The following is a 22,933-nucleotide window of genomic DNA, read 5'->3' on the forward strand; positions in this document are numbered from 1 at the left end:
TAGCACGATACTTCTTTCTTACGTGCAATCAAGCATTTTGCACCCCTACACGCAAGAGAGAGCCTCTATACTATATATAATTCAATAAGTCTTAAAAGAGCTCTTGTATAAATACTGGTGCAAGTCTACTTCCCAAACCAGTGTGGGACAAAAGCTACATTTTTCCCTTCATTTTTCAACTCAAATGGGTTTACTTTGAGAATCAATATCTCATTCACCCATTATCCGTTTTGAACATAGTAGCGTACAATATATCAATCTCTTCGTCTCACTATGAAGAACCCGAATCCACTTTGACCCAACCCAAATCGGAAGTGGACCCACTGATATTTGTACCACAAAATAGCTACTAAAATTGTCATTTCATGCCAATTTATGCTATTTTTTCCAACATACAATGGATAAACTCATCTCTTATGTATAACTGATGACAAACCACATGAGAAGTAACTCGTTAGAAAAATCCGGTGTGACAAGTTCAACACAAAGAGTGTTGGCAAGAATATGAATTTGATCATTTTCAGGAATGCATCCACCGGTTGCACGAACATTAAGGTGAATGAATCCCAAAGGGAGGCTTCACTTTCTTCAACCAGAACCTAAAATATTGAGCGATACGTACAACTCCACAAAAAACGTGTTAGTTTAATTGTACTAATAATTAATTTCCTAGAGGAAAAATTACACTTTTTGTCATCCAATTATACATTGCACGTTGTACATATTTAGCCATTGAGTTAAATGTGTGACTATTTTTAACCCATAAATTATAGACAAAGTGACGAGTTTGGCCTTTAAAAGACTAAATTCACCACTTTATTAAGAGACATATTGGTGACAGAAAAAAGTGTCAAGAAACTAAAATCTTTATTTCGCCCATAACTTAATAATGTTAAATATAATCACATATATAACTTAAAAATCAAATTTGTATCACAAGTATAACTAAAGGACCAAAAAATACAATTTTCTTTTCCTACATCATTGGAGCTCCCAAAGCTCCCAACAAATGAAACTTGGCATCTGCAGATTGAGCCATAAGAGACTGAACTGTCGTGGTAGAAGGTGATTAAAGCCACCCATTTTGACAGTTGTGGCACACTGAAAGGTCAGAGTTAAATGATTTTTAAATGCATTAATATCTTCAACTTTCTCTTTTACAAGTTTTTAATACTTTATATATTTTAAAAATTATATTTTGATAATCTCTATCGAAAATCTTTAAATTCTCAACCGCCAAAAAATAGTCAAAAAATAATCGATCATTTAAACGATTTATATAAAAAATCTGTAAGTAAATTTAAAATGAATAACTATATACCACAATTATAAATTTTATCTTTTAGCTATTAATTAATACATATTTGCTATAATTAATTAAAATAATTTTGAGTGTCACTATAATGAATCAAAAAATATTTTTCTCCTAAGTAGACACAAATAAATAAACTACATGTATGGTGAGGTCTTGCCCCACAAATAGGACCACACCAAGAAGATGTGGAACAATGTGGTAGCTATCGATGATCAATTAAGACCATGATGAAGCCATATAGGATGATTGGTGGTAATAAAAGTTGTCATCAAGGAAGGAAGTTGTAGTTTTCAAAGAAAATAATTAATTTTCCCAAATGGTTTATTACAATGATGTGTGTAAACAGTTTAATGTAAGTAATCACTCTGAAAGCCTTACTCCAACGATAGGATAGGGTTCAATTTCCACTGAAAACATGTGGTTCATCGGGAGATCTAAAGTTCAAAAAATTGATCAGAGGTGATGAAATCTCTTATTGCAAATGTAAAAATTGATGACTGATTGGGTGACTAGTTTAAGAGTCTCATTATACATTTTTTTTAGCTGAAGTGTCAAATAGTTCCATCTACTATTCATAAGTACTCAATTAACCTCTTGTTCTAAAATAAAATCTAATTGGTTACATTTACTTTGAAAATTATGTTCGATCACTTAGCATTTTCTCCAGGTTTTCATCAGGTAGCTCTTCCATAATGCGGACATATATGGAATTTAAATAAAAATAATTTGATGACTTGTTTAATTGTTGACTCATTCAAACTCAAAAAAAAAAAAAAAAAAAAAAAAAAAAAAAAAAAAAAACCACTACTCTCTCCCTCCTCACCCTCACCAGCATCATCGCGGTTGCCGATCTGAAAACTGAAAGAGAACATCTACACTACAGATTTTAAACTTCTTAAAAAGTTGAATTGTATTTATACTAGTGAAACCTTCTTCTTTTTTTTTTTTTTTTTTTTTTTTTTTTTACGTGGGACAAAAGCAACTTAAATGTTTTCAGAAACTCCATTTTTTTCAACTCTAAGTATACTTTGAAAACCAATTACGCATTCACTCATTATCCATTCTGAATGTACAATATATCAAATTCATCATCTCAACTAAGAAAATTCAAATCCACTTTGACTCCACCTAAATTAAAATGGACCACACTCAAAATAATCACTTAAAAAAAATCAAATGTTACTAATTTTTTTAACAAATTACACATTAATTTATTATTTTAAAAGTTTTTTTAATAACATCCTAATCTAAATCTAAACCTAAACCAAGAAATTTTTCAGATCTTCATATTTCAAAATATTTCACATCTAAGCTCTAGTCGACTAGAACACATTTATTGGGCGTCGCAAAAATTATTTATTTGGAATTAAAATACAATGAGGTGGCGCATAAGTGGGGTCCAGGATTAAAATCGAAAGGAATAAGTAATGGCCACGAGAGGGTAACTTGCAACTACCAACTATATGTGCTGTCCAAACTACTGCTCCATAGCTCAACCTATGTTTTCATGGCACGAAATATATAAATATAAATATAAATTTTTAAAAATGGTGTTTTTAGAACAAAAAATGAAACGATATTATTAATTTAGCAAGTGGAGAACAAAAATGAGAGGGTCCCCGGCCTCCAACTCAAGAGACCAGTTTGAAAACCAATTATTTTGACTAAAATATGAGCGAATTAGTTTAAAAGAATAACAAATGTATATAAAATAGTAACTTATTAAAACTATTCTAATGTAAATAAAAAATATTATTCAAAGACTTTTCCTTTTCACAACTTGGTCTAGATAGTTTCAATGTTAGTAAAAGGGCATTGGTAGCTCGTGGGATGCAAAACATAAATTGGGACAATATATAAATATACCACTATTCAAAAATGTATCAGGGTGAAATGAACAAATATATCATAAAAATGCGTCACACTCTGATAATTTTTAAATACATGATGATACATTCTTGCACATTCACACAAGAAGGTCTGTTCGCACGGAAACCAGACCCGTATATATATATATATATATATATATATATATATATATATATATATGCGCCCGCCTAAAACCTATATAGCTAGCTTGAAAAATGTCATGAGAGCATCCATCTCGATTTCTTTAAGTCAAATTCAGTATGCTATATTTGTTCATTTGTTCCGTGCAGTAGATGGCCCATAATATTAATGTAATTTTCTTGTCTGAGCAAATGTAGTAGAAACTAATTATAACTAATTATGTCATCGTGCTGGGTAGGTTTTAAAATAATTGTAATTGCTCGGTACAACTCTAACTGGAAATTTTTGATTAAATTAGAAGAGACTCCTACTATTTCATTCACACTCAATATTAATTATACAATATAATTTTCAAAACAAAGTTGATTGCTTTAGCTAGCGTATTTGATGGCTAAATACTTCATTAATAAAAGCTTTGAGTGATTTAATTAGCTAGCTTCAAAGCATGTTTACGTACGTAACACACACACGTTAAAATAAAGAAATGATCGAAATTCCAGTGGGTTTAAGCTTCAGTTACTAAGTACACTGGGGAGCCACCCTGCGAAGAATTGGTCAGACATTTGTTTAATAGGCAAATTACATCGTGTACAGGCGAACAACTGACCCAAAACGATTTCGTTTTGTATCTGTTTTTTTTTTTTTTTGAAAATTTTGTTTTTCGTTTTTGCTGTTAATTTCTAAAAAAAAACTCATGTTTCGAATGTACATAATTGTATAATAGAATACACATAATCCCCTAACATAATACATATAATCTTTTTAGAAAGAATATACACATAATCTAACATATATAATACATAATATACATAAACTCTTAATTTTTTTTTTTAAAAAAATCACCTGTATGTACATAATTGTATAATAGAATAACTCTTAACATAATACACATAATCTTTTTTGAAATGATAGCATATAATACATAATATACATGAACTAGCCAGTAACTTAACTGAACACAGAGTCTAGACCTGAGCCCTCACTTTTAGATGCTGCTTTTACTCTTATTGCTACTGGTGAGACTCGATCTTGAGTTATTGTCTCCAAACTTCATCCCTATTATCAATTCAGCTGTCCATGCGGGCTCGAGAGATTAATTGTGAGTGGGGAGTTGGATCCAAAGGGAAACGTCCAGCTAAGAGAGGGTTGTGTGACACACAATAACTTGTTCATTAAATCCCTCCATCTGCCTACCATTCAATTCATCGTTTTCCCCTGCAATGTCGTTCCACTCTTTAAATAATCATCTTCCACCCTTCCTTTCTTAGTAAACCAAAATTTATCCTTTTTTCTCTCTGTGTGACTGTGTTTCTCCATTCCCACAAGAATCATCGAACGTATAACAATGGCGCAACCCACTACTCCCCCATACACCAACTCGGTGAAGCTGAAATACGTGAAGCTTGGTTACCAGTACCTGGTTAACCATTTCCTAACGTTGTTGCTGGTCCCGGTCATGGCGGGAGTCGCCATTGAAGTTCTGAGGTTAGGACCTGAAGAAATTATGGGTGTCTGGGATTCTTTGCTCCAGTTAGACCTCCTCAAAGTCCTATGTTCCTGTTTCCTTGTCGTCTTCGTCGCCACTGTCTATTTCATGTCCAAACCTCGCTCCATCTACCTCGTCGACTATGCTTGCTACAAGCCGCCGGTGACCTGCCGGGTTCCCTTCTCCACTTTCATGGAGCATTCCCGGCTGATTCTCAAAGATAATCCTAAGAGCGTGGAGTTCCAAATGCGGATTCTGGAAAGGTCGGGGCTCGGGGAGGAGACCTGTCTCCCGCCGGCGATTCATTATATTCCTCCGACGCCGACCATGGAAACCGCCCGAAAGGAGGCGGAGGTGGTCATCTTCTCCGCTATTGATTCGCTCATGAAGACGACCGGACTGAAGGCGAAGGACATCGATATTCTTATCGTGAATTGCAGTTTGTTTTCTCCTACTCCGTCGTTGTCGGCCATGGTTGTGAATAAGTATAAGCTCCGGAGTAATATCAAGAGCTATAATCTCTCCGGCATGGGGTGCAGCGCCGGCCTGATCTCCATTGATCTCGCTCGTGATCTTCTTCAAGTTCACCCTAACTCCTACGCTTTGGTGGTGAGTACTGAGATTATCACTCCTAACTATTACAAAGGCTCGGAGAGAGCCATGCTCCTCCCTAACTGCCTCTTCCGGATGGGCGGCGCCGCAATCTTGCTCTCTAACAAACCCCGAGATTCGCGGCGGTCCAAGTACCGGCTGATGCACGTGGTCCGCACGCACAAGGGTGCCGACGACAAAGCCTACCGCTGCGTGTACGAGCAGGAGGATCCGCAGGGGAAAGTGGGGATAAACCTCTCCAAAGACCTAATGGTGATTGCGGGCGAGGCGCTGAAATCCAACATCACCACCATCGGCCCGCTGGTTCTCCCGGCGTCGGAGCAGCTCCTCTTCCTCTTCACGCTAATCGGCCGGAAAATCTTCAATCCGAAGTGGAAGCCCTACATTCCGGACTTCAAACAAGCCTTCGACCACTTCTGCATCCACGCCGGCGGCCGCGCGGTGATCGACGAGCTCCAGAAGAGCCTCCAGCTGTCGGCGGAGCACGTGGAGGCGTCGCGGATGACGCTGCACCGATTCGGGAACACATCGTCTTCTTCGCTGTGGTATGAGCTAGGGTACATTGAAGCCAAAGGGAGGATGAAGAAGGGAGACAGAGTTTGGCAGATCGCTTTTGGCAGTGGGTTCAAGTGTAACAGTGCTGTCTGGAAGTGTAATCGCACCATTAAAGCTCCCATTACTGATGGTCCATGGCAAGACTGCATTCATAGGTACCCAGTGCACATCCCCGAAATCGTCAAGCTCTAATCTACTATCGTCTCTCGCAAACAATTAATACCCAAAATGAACCATCAACTATGTCATAATTCTCAAATTAGTCAAAATGAACACTTCATTATGCAAAATTTTACTCATTTTAGTTCTCCGTTACTTATTCTGAGAACTAAATTGAATAAATTTTTGCATAATTAAGTAATGGAATAGTCGATTAATTATTTTGGGTATTATCTTTTTTTGCGAGTTTCTTTCACTTTTACCTGCTTGTTTTGTACTATGGGGTGCGGTGAAACGTGTCTGTATGTAACATTTCTGGGTAGCTGCATTTAGTCATCAACACGTTATTATTGCAGGGTACGGTTAAAAAAAAAAAAAAGGTTATTATTGCAGTGACATATAAAGGCTGCAACTTCTTTTTGTACTTTTTTAAGAAAAAAAATTACTGTTTGCTTGTAATAAGTCCGTATGTACATGCTGGGTAAAATTGTATTTAGTCACTATTCAGCTGTTTTTCTATATTTCTCTTGTACTTAACTTTCATGCATGCGTGCATGTGTAAAAGTGATCATAACCTCAGGTTGGCCATCAGCCTATCAATTTCACCACTCCACTAAAAATAATCAATCATTAACTATATTTCACTTTATACGATAAACGACTAACATAAGTTCAATTTTAGTATACTGAACTTTTATTTTTTATTTGATATACTCCGTACTATTTATTAGTAAGGTGTACCAACATGAATAAAAGAATTTGAAATCATTTGACAACTCGAAATTTACCTATTTTTTGGTGTCCAAAATATAAGTACGGAATATAAAATTTGGAAACTTGGTTTATAAAATAAAATAGGGACTACAATAATAAATATCGTTGTCCTATTTAACTTGTTTGACTGTCAGATAATAACCAAACCCAAATTCAATTGTGACAGGTGGCCATTGGCCAATGATGATAGGCTGGGCCTCTATATAAATTCATCCAAAAAAAAAAAAAACATATAATAAGGTTATTGAAAGATGTTTTAGATTGTCAACCACAAATGCCGTGCGTGTCTTCTAGCTATAGCTAACTAATTAAATTTAGGTTGAATAATTATATTCAACATTATTGGGTCGTTTATTATCCAAGTCTAATATAGTTGGGTTTAGTCTTCATAAATGTAGAAGAATAATTATAGCTAATAAAACAAGATAAAAGATCGGAAATAAATTCAAAGACGTGATATGTATTTTACGTGAAATATAATAGGACGGCAAATAGACTAGCGCGCTATTCCCTTTACCATAAACGTGGCATGATGACTTTGGATTGTCTTCTGGAATTTATTAAGGATATTATTTAGGAAAATAAAATCGAAGTGTGCTTCAATTGAAGGTTTCTGACAACTCAAGTCCGATAAATTTGACTAAAATTGGCCTATCATCAATTTTTATTTTTATTTTTATTTTTTACAAAGTAGATAAGATGCTCTCAATAGCTGTAGTGAAAGAGTAAAAAAACTAGGACGTCCTAAAGGGTGGGCACACACACTCTGATATATATATATATATATATATATATATATATATATATATATGTGTGTGTGTGTGTGTGTGTGTGTGTGTGTGTGTGTGTGTGTGTGTGTGTGTGTGTGAGGGATTAAATGAGAGCATGGTTTTCTTGTAGAAAGTGAAGACGGATGATCTCAAACGTCCGCTATGATTCATCAATAGTTAATTATTTTAGTAAAAAGTTATAAGATTAATTTTATAATTATTGAAAAACTTTTAAGAGTGGACGGGGTTCATTTTATATATTTGCTTTGGGGAAATAATTTTATTTTATAAAACTACAAAGTGTCACACATGTGTATAGTAGAATGCACATAAACTCCTAATATAATATACATAATCTAACATAATACATAATACACATAAACTCTTAACATAATACACATAAACACAAGTGTTAAAAAAAAACTGTAATAGAATTAGACGGACGAAACATTGTCCATTGCGTCAACTTCCCACCAACTTATAGAAACTTCGTCATTTTAGACTAGGGTACGTAATACATTATGTGCCTTGAGACACGATATAACAATTGATAGATTAGTAGATATAGATTTTTAGAAAATGGGCTTCCCGTTCTCAAAAAAAAAAAAAAAAAAAGAAAATGGGCTTTCAAATTTTTGAGGCCCTATGCATGGGCTCTGGCCTCTTGCATCACGTGATCAAGATCGGCACTGATAGTCTTTAATAGTAGAATATAATATGAAGAGTTGTAAACAAGCAGTAATACGTGTGTATTTCTACAATAATGTCACTTCATGAATGTAAACTATTTACCATACACGCATTGTATGAATAGTCTAATGTCCAATGTATAAATTAAATTAATTTTTTAAAATTTATAAAAGTATCTTTCGGTATCCCGACGTATATCAATACAAGATTATCAATTTTTTTATAAAAATAAATATTTCAGGAATGCATAACTATGACATGTGACAGAAATGTTGGATTAAATAATCCAATAGCAATTTTAGGAGTAAGCACCCTCACTAGATAATACCATAAGCATATTCTTTACAAAACAAAACCCTATTAATTGGCGTGATCCATGCTTTCTCTTGTTGCCACTTCCGCCAGAAATGAATTCTTGATTTGATCTAGTCCCTTGATGTGCTTCACTGCAATTTTAGGGCCTTGGGGGCAATGCACTTCAAAAACAGAACCAAATCCTCCTTCACCAGAAAGACAATGAAAATAAGCATAGTTTCTCATCTAAGTTGAATTATATTGTAAATTAGGTGTACCGTTTCATCAATGCCTAATGTGTGATTCTAATTAATTAATACATTCTAACATATTCATAGTATATGTTTAACAATTATGTCAATTTTGATTGGGATGAGGTTCGAACCTAAGACTTTCCTTATAAAAATCAATGAGTAAGTTAACAATAATAAATAGTTAACGAAATATTCCGTTATTAAAGTTTACACTAACAGAATGCAGGGTATTTAGGAAAAATAAATGATATAATAGAAGGTAAAATATAAAAAATAATTAAAAATACTAAAATCAAAATAACATAAACCATTCATTCCAACAAACAAATACACCAACATTTTTTAGTTCCCGTTAAGGACCTAGCTAACATTATTGGCTCTTATTAACTTTGTTATTGTAAAGTTTGTAGATATGTAGATATGTCTATATTCAAAAATTACTTAATTGTTTAATAAGTTAATGATGTTAGGACTATATTGTTTGTATTCTAGTAGGACTCTTCTACTATACTTATATTTACATTCTGTATCCTTCATGTGAATGATATTTAGATAATTCAATCCTCATCAATGAGACGCGAATAACAAGTCATTAGTAATAATCTAATAATAAAATAACTCAATAAATTAAAATACAATACTGAGCCAACATAATCAGTTTACAATTCCAATGATTTTTTTTTTTAAATTTGAAATACTCATGATTCTTTACAAGGTAGTATGTGTTTTATACTTTTTATTTTCTTAAACATTCTCAACACAAAGAATCTAAGCTTCCATCGAAGTTCGAACATATAACTACCCATTTAGAATGATAACTGGGATATCATCACACACTACATGGTAGTTGGCAATACAAACGAATCTAATTTCAAGTGTATCTGGCTAGAATACTAAAAATAGTAATGGTGTATTCTTGAATTATTATTATTATTAGAGGACCAAATAAAAGTGATTTTTAATTCAAATTTAAACATAACTCAAAATTCAGAGATGAAATTAGAAATATCCTTTGATAGCTTAGTCGTCGTCAACTCTATCAGAAGGAAAATCTGGAAGCATCAATACTATCCGTGACGGACTTTGCATGCCATACATGAACGAAAACCTTACCCTCATTCAAAACTTGAAAAGCATGTGATGCTTATAAGATAGCCGTTTTTTTTTTTTTTTTTTTTTTTTTTTTTTGGATCTTTTGCAATTTGCAGAATCATGATATCTTCATTTTTTCAATTTCAATTAATTATTTTTCGAAATTATTAAAAGATTATTCTAACATTTATTTCACTACTAGTTTTTTCTACGCAATGTGAAAAAATAAATGTTAATATTAGTATTCAATATTAAAATTATAGTTATATTGAAATGATTTTATAAAATAATACTCCGTATATACTAACGAAAGTTTAACGGTGTAAGGATAAATTTGTCAAATAAAAATAATAGTATAATATTTATAGTGCTATATATAATTAAATAAACATAAAAATATAGACATAAATCAGGGATACTAACCGGGATTCACTCTTACAAGTTTTTTAGATTTATAAAATTAAAATTCATTAGAGAAAAAAAATGCAGTTGGACCACAGGCTAACTAGTCGCGGACATTTGCAAAAGGACGATATTCTGCATGCTTTAATTTGGTATCAGAGCTAACCACATTAAATTTTATAGATTCGAATATCCGTGTTATCTGATAAATAAAGAGACTATGTGTCCACGTCTCGCTTGTAATTGGGGCTTGTCAAAAGTAACTGGCTCGCACACTTGAGGGGTGTGTTGAACATATAATATATAAGTTAAACATAAATACATGTGCAATTCAACTATCAACTTAGGTTTTTAGTTGAGATGGAGCACATTCTTCAATTAAACATAAATGTGCAACCCGCTGATCCCATTTATCAGCGTAGACATTTAGTTGAGATGAAACACATGTTTCAATTTAGTATCATTACCAACTCCATGCTAAAGGTCATGGGTTCGGATCTCCACGTGTTGCTGCCTGTCCAAAGTAACCCGCTCACAAACCGCAGTTTAGGTTGCCCAACCCAAACCAATAAAGTGAATAATTAGTTCCCGGGAGTGAAACTTGAATAAATTTCAACTTTTAATCTGTTTGATTCAAACAACCTTTTTATTATGAGAAAATGTATCTTCCAATTCTTTGTACTTTGACCACAAAGATCAGATAAAAGATGAACTGCGGCTTCTTTGGCGCCGGCCTTGATCTAATCTTTGTCTTTCATCAATGGACAGAACATATCCTATGTTCCTCTTCTAGATTGCAATTTACATTCACAGGAATTTGATCCGATCCCTTAGGGTTCGGCCGGTCGGAATAATTCGATTGTGCATGGAATGTTTTACTACGTAAGTCGAATCTTCCATGCACTTATGCTGGCGCAGTGACGTTCATGCATATTCATCTCATATTCATACTGGCTTTCAATAATTTATAGCCATAGTCCAAATCAATTATTTTTGGTCGGTTATTCATAACTTTTATAAGGTTTTTCATACCATATATAAATTATATTTCTTTTCTAATTTGTTTTTTTTTTTTTTTAACAACTATCAATTAAACACCAGCATGTGGAGTTGACTATTATTGGACTTCTTGGCTTAAGCCAGTAAGCTATGGGCAAGTAGGCAACTTAGACTGATAGGATATATACCTCGGACATACATACCCACACCTGCTCGGATTATGTCCCTTGTAATTAGAAGAACGATTCCCGGACTTGAACCGACCCCAATCTGTGAATCATACTGACCCGAGCCGGAAGCAATATGCCTTTTAGCTCGGTCCCAACCCGAAGCCCAAATAATGACCGGACCGACCCACCAATCAACATCTTAAATTAATTAAAAGGCAAATTAAATCTCTATGCTTATCGCTCCTCCCAACCACACCATGAATAGGTTTGTTAGGAATCGAAACTCAGATCGATAGGGCCACCGACCTCGCCTGTGCATGTAGAACACGTGGCATCCATGCCAGACTCCCGGCATGTGCTCCATCCTTAGCTTTACTGGCCTATAAATAGTGCATTCATTGCTTGAAAGAGGGACATGGGGACTTTTTTCACCTACCTCAAATTAACTCGAGAGCCTCTAACCCACTGTCTATTATTCTCGAGCTCGTATACTACTGTATTTTCTAGTATATTTACCGCATCATTTTAGCGTCTTCAGTGGGGACCGGTACTATTAGCCACAGGATCGGCTCAGCGCCCCTGATCATGCATCCTCATCAAAATTCCAAAGGCGAAGAGACTTCAATCATGGTTCGTTCGACCTTCACTCCCGATTTTGACCCCGGGCAGCCTCTAATCATATGTCTCAGATCGGGTTCGTCACCCCGGGTCAAGCCTTAAATCCATTAAAAATTGATGTCAAATTCGATCTCAATATCGATAAATACGGTTTCTAGACTACAATAATTCCGATACCTAGATCGCTGTAAACTCTGGCCTCAATGCTGGTGAAAGACGGTCCCTAGACCGCAATAAGTCCGATCCATGTGCCTATGTGTTAATTTAATTTACACTATTTATTGTGAATAGAAAGTCTGTAACCAATTACATGTCTCATAACTAGAAGTGCCGCCCATGTGCCTGTATGTTAATAGTGGCATGGCATATTACATAGGATATCTTTGTATATTACTCACATTAATTCATTAAGCATATATAGAGCATTGATTTTTGTACTAATTAAATGGCGATTAATTATAGTCATATAACATTTGACTTGAACCTGAACCCAAAGGGTAGTAGCTCAAGTGGCAAATGAGCTTCTTCTTGGCCTTGGGGAGACAATTTTTGAGATAACATGGGGCCTTTCGGAGCGACTCTCAGAGTGGACAAGGATTAGTTGGGTGGAACCGGATTGTGGTCACGTGACCCACTGCAACATACATTTTTATAATTCATAATGTACAATATTCTAATACATAAATACATTATTCTAACTCATAAAATTCACGATGTCATTTTGAATCGTCGTCCACACAGTTGTGTGGATTACGGTTCACACAATAATTTGCCATTGTATACTATATTTGTATCATACGGACAATATCTATTAAATGCGTTACCATATGTCATTGAAAAGAAATCCTAGATTTAAGGGTGCTTTTACAATAACAAATAAAATAGTCTACGGTACGTTTTCATTCCTCTTTTTTCTTGATTTAAGGATGCGTTTTAAATAACGGTTAAATGGTTCCAAGTTTTACTCATTTTTCAAAAAGTAGAGTAAATGAATTATAGTTGGAATGATTTAAGTAATTCTTCACTTTAACTATAAAAGTTTTATTTGATGTATGGTTTTTGTTGAAACAGTGGGAATGAAGTGGTTTAACTGTTTCAATCTTATTACCACTACATCTACCACTAATGGGGCGTTTGGTTGGAGGGAGGGAATTACGTGGGAAATGAATTGCAATTTTATAGGAGATGAATTCCTGGGAATAAAGTGAAAATTTAAATTTCAGTGTTTGGTTTACAGGAATAAAATTACTGAGAATTTCAATTCCAATATTTGGTATACATGGGAATTGAAAGGGAATAAGTAGTATAAAGTCAAAAATGTCCATTGTTGTTGTCAGACATCAATTTTAGGTTAAAAAGGGGAAGGGTAATTTTGTCTCATCACTATCTTTTTTTTTTTCCTAAAATCCATAGAATTAAAATCTCAAGGGGTGGCATGGGATTATAATTCCATGAAAATGAGGGAATTGCAATTCCTTCCAACCAAACTAAAGAATTTAGTGGCCTCTGGAATTAGGTGAGAATTAAGTGGGGATGAAATTTAAATTCCCTCCAACCAAACGCCTTGTAAAAGTTCACATTTCCAAATAGATTGTAAAACAAAAATCATTAACAGTGCGTTTTGTTGGAGAGGGGGAATTACGTGAGAAATGAATTGTAATTCTATGGGAGATGAATTACTGGGAATAGAGTGAGAATTTAAATTCCAGTGTTTGGTTTACAGGAATAGAATTACCTGGAATTTCAATTCCAATGTTTGGTATACATGAGAATTAAAAGGGAATAAGTAGTATAAAGTCAAAAATATCCATTGTTGTTGTTAGGCATTAATTTTAGGTTAAAAAATGAATGGGTAATTTTGACTCATCACTATCTTTTTTTCTTCCTAAAATCCCAGGAATTAAAATCCCAGGGGGAGACATGAGATTTTAATTCCATAAAAATGGGGGAATTGCAATTCCTTTCAACCAAACAAGGGAATTTTGTGGCCTTTGGAATTAGGTGGGAAGGGAATTTAAATTCCCTTCAACCAAACGCACTGTAAATATTCATTTCGACAAAAACCCTACAAGTCAGTTCCCATTGTGGTCTCTTACAAGCCCACCCACACTTGCAAGACCTGAGTTCGTTTTTCTAGCCCCATCAGTAGTAAGCTTGACCTAACCTCCTGTAGGCAGGGTCCACCCAATCCAATGAGTTCTACAACCTTCCACCACACCCTTACTAACCAAAATATCCTCTGCCTCGTTAGCCAAAGGCCCAAAATCGTGGACTTGCGAACCATTTTGGCAACTGAACACATATTTCCCTTAAAACCTCAATCATTCCTCCTCTTCTAAATAAGCCACAACATGTAACTCATCGAATTTGATTACCCCAAATAGACCAATCTCAGAGCCTCTCATTTATGTTGTAATTGAACTTTATCCATCCCTTCACGTCCTCTAGATGGGTAAGTTGGAAGGCGGCGGGACTGAGACATCTACTCCAACACGCGCGAGATGTAGAACAATTTGCGAGGATATGCTAAAGAGTTTCCTCCTCCATGCCACATCTGGGACAAGAGCCTTCTTTGTAACACCCACATTTCCATAACCAAATTTTCCTTACAATTAATTACAAATACAATCAAATTCTAAAGAATACACATATTACTCAATATATAAAATATGCACATAACCAGTACGTGTTTATGTCAAACCAAAATCCTACTTTATCCCTGTAAATATTTGATGTCTATAAAAAGTTTTTGTTGAAAATATGCTCCAGTTATCCCAGAAAATTCCGTAAAGTTTTGGCAGTGTGCTGCCAGTTAAATTTATGTCTGGCGCAGTTTTGGGAAAAAATTTGAGAAAAATACTTCCAGACCTTGGATTGACATGAAAATTTTTGTGTATAATCTAAACTCTCTGATACCATTATCTTTTTATAAATTATTTTGGTTTTGGAAAATGGGGGTGTTACATTCTTCGACCATCCCTCTCTGCTTGTGCTCTACATTCGCCAGTAGCCTGCCTTTGAAGACGATCCAGAGAAATATCTTAACTCTTTCGATGCTCTTGAGCTGCCAAATCCATGAGAAATCTTCACCTTCTTTGTCATAACCTGCAATGGTTTTAAAGGTGAGAGGAATAAACAATTTACCTGTACCGGAGCTATTCCAAGCTAGAGAATCTTCAATACTTGCGTTCAATAGAAGCAGGATGGCTCGAATCTCATTCATCTTCGTGGGAAGCAAGATCTCATGTAATTTCCGAATATCCCACAGCCCCCCCCCCCCCCCCGCCCCTTCCAAGATAACCTCGCTCACCTTCATACTCACCAACTTTGACACGATGTCGTCGTCTAAGTCGAAGACGATGGGAGTCTAACCCACCCGCTAGTTCGTCCAAAGGTGCAGGGACCGCACATTACCAACTCTCCAACTAGCCCTCCCGATCCACGACGATTATGCCCTTCACAATGCTTTTCCAACCCCATGAGGCTCCCTTAAGGACCATTTCATCCAAGAGGTTACCATTCTTCATGTACTTATTCATCATAGCGAACCCATGGCTTATCCGGACACTTAATTACCCGTTAAGCTAGTTTGGAAAGCAAAGTTGTGTTCATGTCACTGGTTTTTCGAGTCCCTAACCCACCCTTATCCTGGGGGGAGTAGACCTCATTCCAATTAACCAAATGAACTTTCTTTTTCTCCTTGGCTTCTCCCCTAAGGAAGTTGCTACAGATCCTGTCGATGCCTTTATAGACCCCTACCAGAATAGCCATGACTTGTATAGAATAAACATGTATGTTATCTAGGGAAGCCTGCACCAACACACGTTTCCCTACAAGGCTAAGAGACTCCTCTTTCTAGTTTGCGAGCGTCTTCGACATGTTATCCAGAATGTAATTGAATGTGTCTTTAGTGACTCATTTCTACAACATCGGAATCCCAAAATATTTCTCAAATTGAGAAGTAATGAGAATCTTAGCTATCTCTCCAATGGTTTTCTTTAGCTTGCAATCAATATAGGGAAACAAAAGAGCTGGGATTTATTAAGATTAATTTGCAAACTTAATTTACCTTAGAAGTCTTCCAAAACTCGCATAACTCGATTTATTTGATGAACTGGAGCTTCTAGCATGAGGTCTTTGGCAAATAAGAGGTGAGAAACCCCACTGCACCCATGAGTTATCTTCACGGACCTCCACTCGATCCCCTCGATTTACTGCATCTTGGATCTCAGGAAAGCCATTCCAGGGCAAGAATGAAGAGGTAAAAAGCAAGAGGGTCACCTTGCCTAAGCTCATAGCCAGGCTGGATAGGTGGGCGTTTCTCCCCATTCCAAAGGATGGTAATATTGTTATCTTATTCTGCAAACATAATCAACTTCACAATCTACCTTGAGAAACCAAAGATGAGGAGAGTGCATTCCTGGAACCCCAATCAATACTGTTCTAAGCTTTATGAGGGTCTAACTTAAGAAGCATCAAACCCTTATTCCCCTTCTTGCGATTCACGGTGTGCACTACCTCGGAGAAGATCACATTATAAAGAGTGTACTTCCCCGAAAGGAAGCTATGTTGATAAGGCCCTATGATCCTTTTTATGATTGGTTTTATCATATTGACCAACACCTTGGACACAATTTTGTAGATGACATTATAGAGCGTGATGGGCTTGAAGTCTCCCGCATTATTCTTCGGCCTCTCCTTCTTGGGGATAAAGGTGATAAATGTTTCGAGCAGCTTCATCGGAACCATGCTCGTGTGAATAGCCATGTTGATCAGGTTTATAATGGGTTTCGAGAGACCACCCCCATGAAATCTTGGTAGAAGGTTGCTTGAATCCCATCTATCCCTGAACTCCCAAATCTTTTCATACCAAACATGACCCTCCTAACTTCTTCCATGCAAGTGTATCTGCTGAGCCTCTCAACATCACCCATGGAAACAACCTGCCCTCACAGGGTCAGCGTCTGGCTCCCCTTATCGTGGCCACCCTATCAAAAAGACTCGAAAAGAAATTAGATATGTGATCCTTAAGAAAAGATGGATTGGAAATCCACTCACCATAAATTTTGAGCACCTGGACTCTCCCTCGGTTACATTGTCGAATCGTAGACCTGTGGTAAAACCCTATGTTCCTATCACCATCTCATACCTAGAAAGCTCTCAATTTCTAGAACCAGATGTGCTATTCTTGAACCCTATGTTATATAGTCATGCCACAATAATACGTACTAGGACCAAAGGACGATGTTCCGATAAAGATAATTAAAAATGAAATGCTACCTATAAATCTAGGACCAAAAATTTAATCAATTCATTTTATTTTCGTTATAATTTCACTCTCACTCCTTAATTTGATGATAATGGAGTTATTGGAACATTTTCTTTTCAAAAAAAAAAAATCATAATATTTTCTTTTCCTTCAAAGGATAAAATACTATCTAATTAAAGAAAACAAACCTCCCTGTCTTACAATTATTCTAATTAATACCAAACTTAAAATCCGGTGCAATTCTAGTAAAAAAATTAATTTGATCCCAACAAAATCTATTTAAATTGTATTGACTTATATATTTACATAATAGGGAATTGTTGATATTTTTTCTCATTAAAAATATTACTGAAATATTGCATTCAATTTACATTGAAATTATTGTGATATATAGAACATGGTTTTCCTATAATTAAAGTTGAGATTGATCATAACCGTTCATCAAGTTTCATCAATGATTGATGATTTTAGTATAAAAAAATTCAAAGTTAATTTTATAATTATTGTAAACTTTTAAATTTATAATCTTTATAAAACTTGACTTGCTCATTTATTCTCTTATTTTTCAATAACTCTCCATCGTTGAGCTACTCAAGTGGTGGGATCAATATCAGTCTTCACTTTTTATTTGTGAACATGTTTTCACATGAATTCTCACTTATATGAAATCTTGTTTAAATGAGAACAAACAGCGTGAGAACTGTGAACAAATCGCGTCAGTCCATGTGTGATCTTGGAAAATATATCAAAGAATCTGATTATTTTAGTAAATAGCATTTACTGCCACTTAATTACTTGCCAAATATCTGCGTATATACATCAAACTTTTTAAGGTCGTGATTAATTTACAGCTAATTCGTGTATAGGACTCGATTTGTAATTGTAATTATTTAATTTAATTATATACTTAAACAATTGCGTATCTTTATTAATCATTTAATTATGTTTTTACTATATAGTGCTTAACAACATGATGCATAAACAATGAATATTTGTCAGCTATAAATAGCAGACTCTTTTAACGTCAATCCGCAGAGTTTCATCGTCTTCTCCGATCACAAACCATGGCTGCAGGGTTTCCGGTGGCGTCTCTGGTAGTCCTAGGAACATGTCTTTTGTTGTTGCTAAAAGTTGCCTATGAAACCATCTCATGTTACTGGCTGATTCCTAGACGCATCAAAAAGGCGATGGAGAAACAAGGAGTGCGTGGGCCGAAACCTCGGTTCCTGGTCGGAAATGTTTTCGAAGTGGCGTCGATGGTCTCGAAATCCACCGCCGGCGACATGGAATCCGTCCACCACGACGTCGTTTCCAGGCTACTGCCGCATTACGTCGCGTGGAGGGAGATTTACGGCAAGAGATTCATATACTGGAATGGGGCGGAGCCCAGGCTGTGCCTGACGGAAACCGATTTGATCAAGGAGCTTCTCTCCAAGTACAACGCCGTCACCGGAAAATCATGGATGCAACGGGAGGGGTCCAAACATTTCGTCGGCCGGGGGCTGTTGATGGCCAACGGCGAGGATTGGTATCACCAGCGTCACATTGCCGCGCCAGCTTTCATGGGTGATAAACTCAAGGTAAAAAAAAAAACAAGCCCAAAATTTATAAAATTAAACCTCAAACTTTCAAATTTTATGGTACAACCCTAGCAAAGTTGGTCGGGTTGTTAGTTTGAATAATTAAAAGGAAAAAGGGTCAAATAGACCCTTAAATTTTATTTAAAAGTGCAATTAGGCCCTTGAACTTAAAAAATATTCAATTAAACACTTAAACTTATCATTTTAGTGAATATAAACCTAATAACCGGTAATTTATCTGAAATAACCCGTCATCAAGATTCCGACGATGATTTCGACGAAAAAAATTTCGACGAGTGTTAGAATTAAAAACATAAAATCCAGCGGCGGTCGTCGAATTCCGGCCGTCTTCCATTGGAGAAGACGACCGACGACCGTCACCGGATTTTATTTTATTTTTTAATTCAAATACTTGTCGGAATTTTTTCACTGGAATTATTGTCGGAATCTTGATGACTGGTTATTTCAAGTAAATTACTTATTATTGGGTTTAGATGCACTGAAATGATAAGTTTGAGTGTTTAATTGTGCCTTTTTGAAGTTGAAGGGCCTAATTACACTTTCAAATAAAGTTTAAGGGCCTATTTGATCATTTTCTCTAATTAAAAGGGTTCCAAATTCAACTTTCAGTTGGAGTAGCCTATTAATTTTTGTGATTTGAGTCCATCACTTAGACAACTTAAGCTGATTTATCTTTGGTAACCCTTTGTCGACCAAAGTTACAAGACCACCCGTGCACACTCTTAGATTGCGATAACAAATTTTTCTTAATCACCCAAAAACCTATTAAGTTTTAATAATTTAATACTAAACATTTGTATTCTGTGACAATTATAGAGTTACGCCCGGTACATGGTAGAATGTACGACGGAGATGCTCCGATCACTGAAAAATGCAGTGGAAACGGGTCAAACCGAGTTCAAAAATGTACAATTAAGCACTCAAACTTATCATTTTAGTGAATCTAAACCCAATAATCGGTAATTTACCTGAGTCATCAAGATTCCGACGATAATTCCTGCGAAAAAAATTCCGACGAGTGTTTGAATTAAAAAATAAAATAAAATCCGGCGACGGTCGTCGAATTCCGGCCGTCTTCCACTGGAGAAGGCGACCGTCGCCGGATTTTATTTTATTTTTTTAATTCAAACACTCGTCGGAATTTTTTCACCGGAATTATCGTCGAAATCTTGATGACTGGTTATTTCAGGAAAATTATTGATTATTGGGTTTAGATTACTAAAATGATAAATTTGAGTGTTTAAGTGTGCCTTTTTTGAAATTGAATGGCCTACTTGCACTTTCAAATATAGTTTAAGAGCCTATTTGATCCTTTTCCCTAATTAAAAGAGTTCCAAATTCTTCAGTGGGAGTAGCCTATTAACTTTCTTGATTTGAGTCCGTCAATTATAGACAACCTAAAATAGTTTATCTTTGGTAACCCTTTGTCGACCAAAATTACAAAACCACCCCGTGCACACTCTTAGATTGCGATAACAAATTTTTCTTAACCACCCAAAAACCTATTAAGTTTTAATAATTTAATACTAAACATTTGTATTCTATGACAATTATAGAGTTACGCCCGGTACATGGTAGAATGTACGACGGAGATGCTCCGATCACTGAAAAATGCAGTGGAAACGGGTCAAACCGAGTTCGACATAGAGAGTTGCATGACTCGGCTTGCCGCCGACATCATATCCCGGACGGAATTCGGCAGTAGCTACGAGAAGGGAAAGCGAATTTTTGAGTTGCTGACCGTTTTACAACGCCTTTGTTCTCAATCTACACGGCACTTGTGTTATCCCGGTAACCGGTAATAATTATTCTCTTCCCATTAACCTCTTAAAATTATTAACTCTATTTTTATGTAAGTAATTTAATTTAATTTATTTACTTATTTACGGCGACAGGTTTTACCCAAGCAAATATAACAGCGAGATAAAAACGTTAAACATTGAGGTGGAGAGGCTGTTGATGGAGATCATACAGAGCAGAAAAGACTGTGCAGAAATCGGGAGGATCAGCACGTACGGGGATGATTTACTGGGATTGTTACTGAAAGAGATGCAGGAGAATAAAGGGAATAGCAATGGATTTCGTTTGAATCTGCCATTGATAATGGATGAATGTAAGACCTTCTTCTTCGCCGGCCATGAAACTACCGCGCTATTGCTCACCTGGACCGTCATGCTTCTCGCTACCAATCCTTCTTGGCAGGAGAAAGTTCGCGAGGAAGTGATGCAAGTCTGCAATGGCGATCCTCCCTCCATTGAACAACTCTCCAAGCTAACCTTAGTAAGCTTTGATTGATATTCTCAATTTATGTGTGTGCACGCCAACTGTTTGTCAAAATTCCCAACTTTTGCTTTCTTATTTGCTTAAGTGCACACCAACTGTTTGTTAAAATTCCCAACTTTTTTTTTTTTAATTTGCAGTTGAGTGCGGTGATAAACGAGGCGCTACGGCTGTATCCGCCGGTGACGCTGCTGCCGAGAATGGCGTTTGAGGACTTCAAGCTGGGGGATCTGCACATTCCGAAGGGTTTAGCAATATGGATTCCGGTACTTGCCATCCATCACAGCGAAGAAATATGGGGAAAAGATGTGAACGAGTTCAAGCCGGAAAGGTTTATCTCAAGGTCCTACTCGCCTGGCCGGATTTTCCTTCCGTTTGCCGCCGGGCCGCGGAACTGTGTCGGCCAATCTTATGCGTTGATGGAAGCTAAGATCGTGCTGGCCATGTTGATTTCCCGATTCAGCTTCGACATCTCCGACAATTATCGTCATGCTCCGGTGGTTGTCATCAGTGTCAAACCTAAGTATGGCGTTCAAATCCGACTGAATCCTTTGATCTAGCAAGGGTTAGGAAAACATAGTGACAATATTTGGGTGGTGATGAAGGAGGATTTACTTTTATTTTTATTTTTGTTGTTATAGAAGTTATACTACATTTGGACTTTGGTAATGAATGATCATACATGCTTGTCTATCAATATATCCTAACAAAATGATGGTACAAGTTTGACATTTTATATCCATATTCCTTTAAATACACTTATTTTATAGGTTGTGATGGGTATATTATAGTTGGGCTCGGAGTGAATTGACCCAATGGATATATGTCTCGTGCTCGGCCTCAGGTCACCAATAAGGTCGAACCCAGCGCTCGGCCTGGACCCCAGGCAGCCAAGGTAGAGCCTAGTGCTCGGCCTAGGCCCTAGGCCCAAGGCCAAGCCCAACGCTCGGCCTCGGTCCAGGGCGCCAAGGCCGATCTAAGTGCCCGGCCGCGGCTGTGGACTCGATCAAGGGGTTCCAACCGCCCGCCCTATTCTCATGGATGTGGTTAGAGAGCGGGTTAGTATAAATGTTGCCATCATTGTCTTGTTAGGAGTTAGGAACTTAGGGTATCTTCAATCCACTTGTAATAGCATTACATGATTCATAAATACAACATTCTTGTCCTTTTCCATCAACATCCTTATCTTTATCATTTACTATATATTATATTTTATCATTGTCCTTTAATTATTGAGTTATTTGAATCGTACTACCCAGGTCAATATAATCCATTAAACCTATTGCATTGAACACAAAAATACAATTCAGCCATTAAACCTAAAAAAGAGTAATTAATCTATCAAACGTGCTAAAATCAAGCAATTACGGCAATAAGCTGGTTGCCTTTGATAGTTACCGGTCAAATGACTTACATGAACACTGTTTTTTTCTTTTTTTTTTTAGACGGTTAATTGTATTTTTTGTGTAAATTTGATGATTTATTTGACTTTTTTTCTTATTAATTTGATTGATTTAGTTAAAAGGAAGTATTCATCCCACATATATAAGAAAAGAGTAATTAATCTATCAAACGTGCTAAAA

At 36.1% G+C, this 22,933-nt stretch overlaps 2 protein-coding genes across 2 annotated transcripts; both read left to right on the plus strand.

Moving 5' to 3' along the window:
• Positions 1–4,518: 4,518 nt before the first annotated feature.
• On the plus strand, positions 4,519–6,674 carry LOC109177925 (3-ketoacyl-CoA synthase 5-like). The gene is made up of 2 exons (XM_019327423.1): positions 4,519–6,480; positions 6,518–6,674. The coding sequence occupies exon 1, from the start codon at positions 4,671–4,673 to the stop codon at positions 6,168–6,170; it is 1,500 nt and encodes a 499-aa protein (XP_019182968.1). The 5' UTR covers positions 4,519–4,670; the 3' UTR covers positions 6,171–6,480; positions 6,518–6,674.
• Positions 6,675–18,511: 11,837 nt separating this feature from the next.
• On the plus strand, positions 18,512–22,089 carry LOC109177522 (cytokinin hydroxylase-like). Its single transcript, XM_019326893.1, has 4 exons — positions 18,512–19,049; positions 20,627–20,868; positions 20,966–21,350; positions 21,491–22,089. Exons 1-4 carry the CDS (start codon positions 18,534–18,536, stop codon positions 21,908–21,910), a joined length of 1,563 nt encoding a protein of 520 aa, XP_019182438.1. The 5' UTR covers positions 18,512–18,533; the 3' UTR covers positions 21,911–22,089.
• Positions 22,090–22,933: the final 844 nt, after the last annotated feature.

The sequence above is a fragment of the Ipomoea nil genome, unplaced genomic scaffold (genome assembly GCF_001879475.1).
Source record: "Ipomoea nil cultivar Tokyo-kokei standard unplaced genomic scaffold, Asagao_1.1 scaffold0805, whole genome shotgun sequence".
In the NCBI taxonomy this organism is placed as follows: Eukaryota; Viridiplantae; Streptophyta; class Magnoliopsida; order Solanales; family Convolvulaceae; genus Ipomoea; species Ipomoea nil.

Bases quoted from the DNA above. Each gene is read 5' to 3' on its own strand.
- LOC109177925 (XM_019327423.1), top strand. From the start codon at position 4,671: ATGGCGCAACCCACTACTCCCCCATACACCAACTCGGTGAAGCTGAAA.
- LOC109177522 (XM_019326893.1), top strand. From the start codon at position 18,534: ATGGCTGCAGGGTTTCCGGTGGCGTCTCTGGTAGTCCTAGGAACATGT. The intron at 20,869-20,965 runs GTAATAATTATT...TTACGGCGACAG, and splicing joins TTGTGTTATCCCGGTAACCG to GTTTTACCCAAGCAAATATA. The intron at 21,351-21,490 runs GTAAGCTTTGAT...TTTAATTTGCAG, and splicing joins AACTCTCCAAGCTAACCTTA to TTGAGTGCGGTGATAAACGA.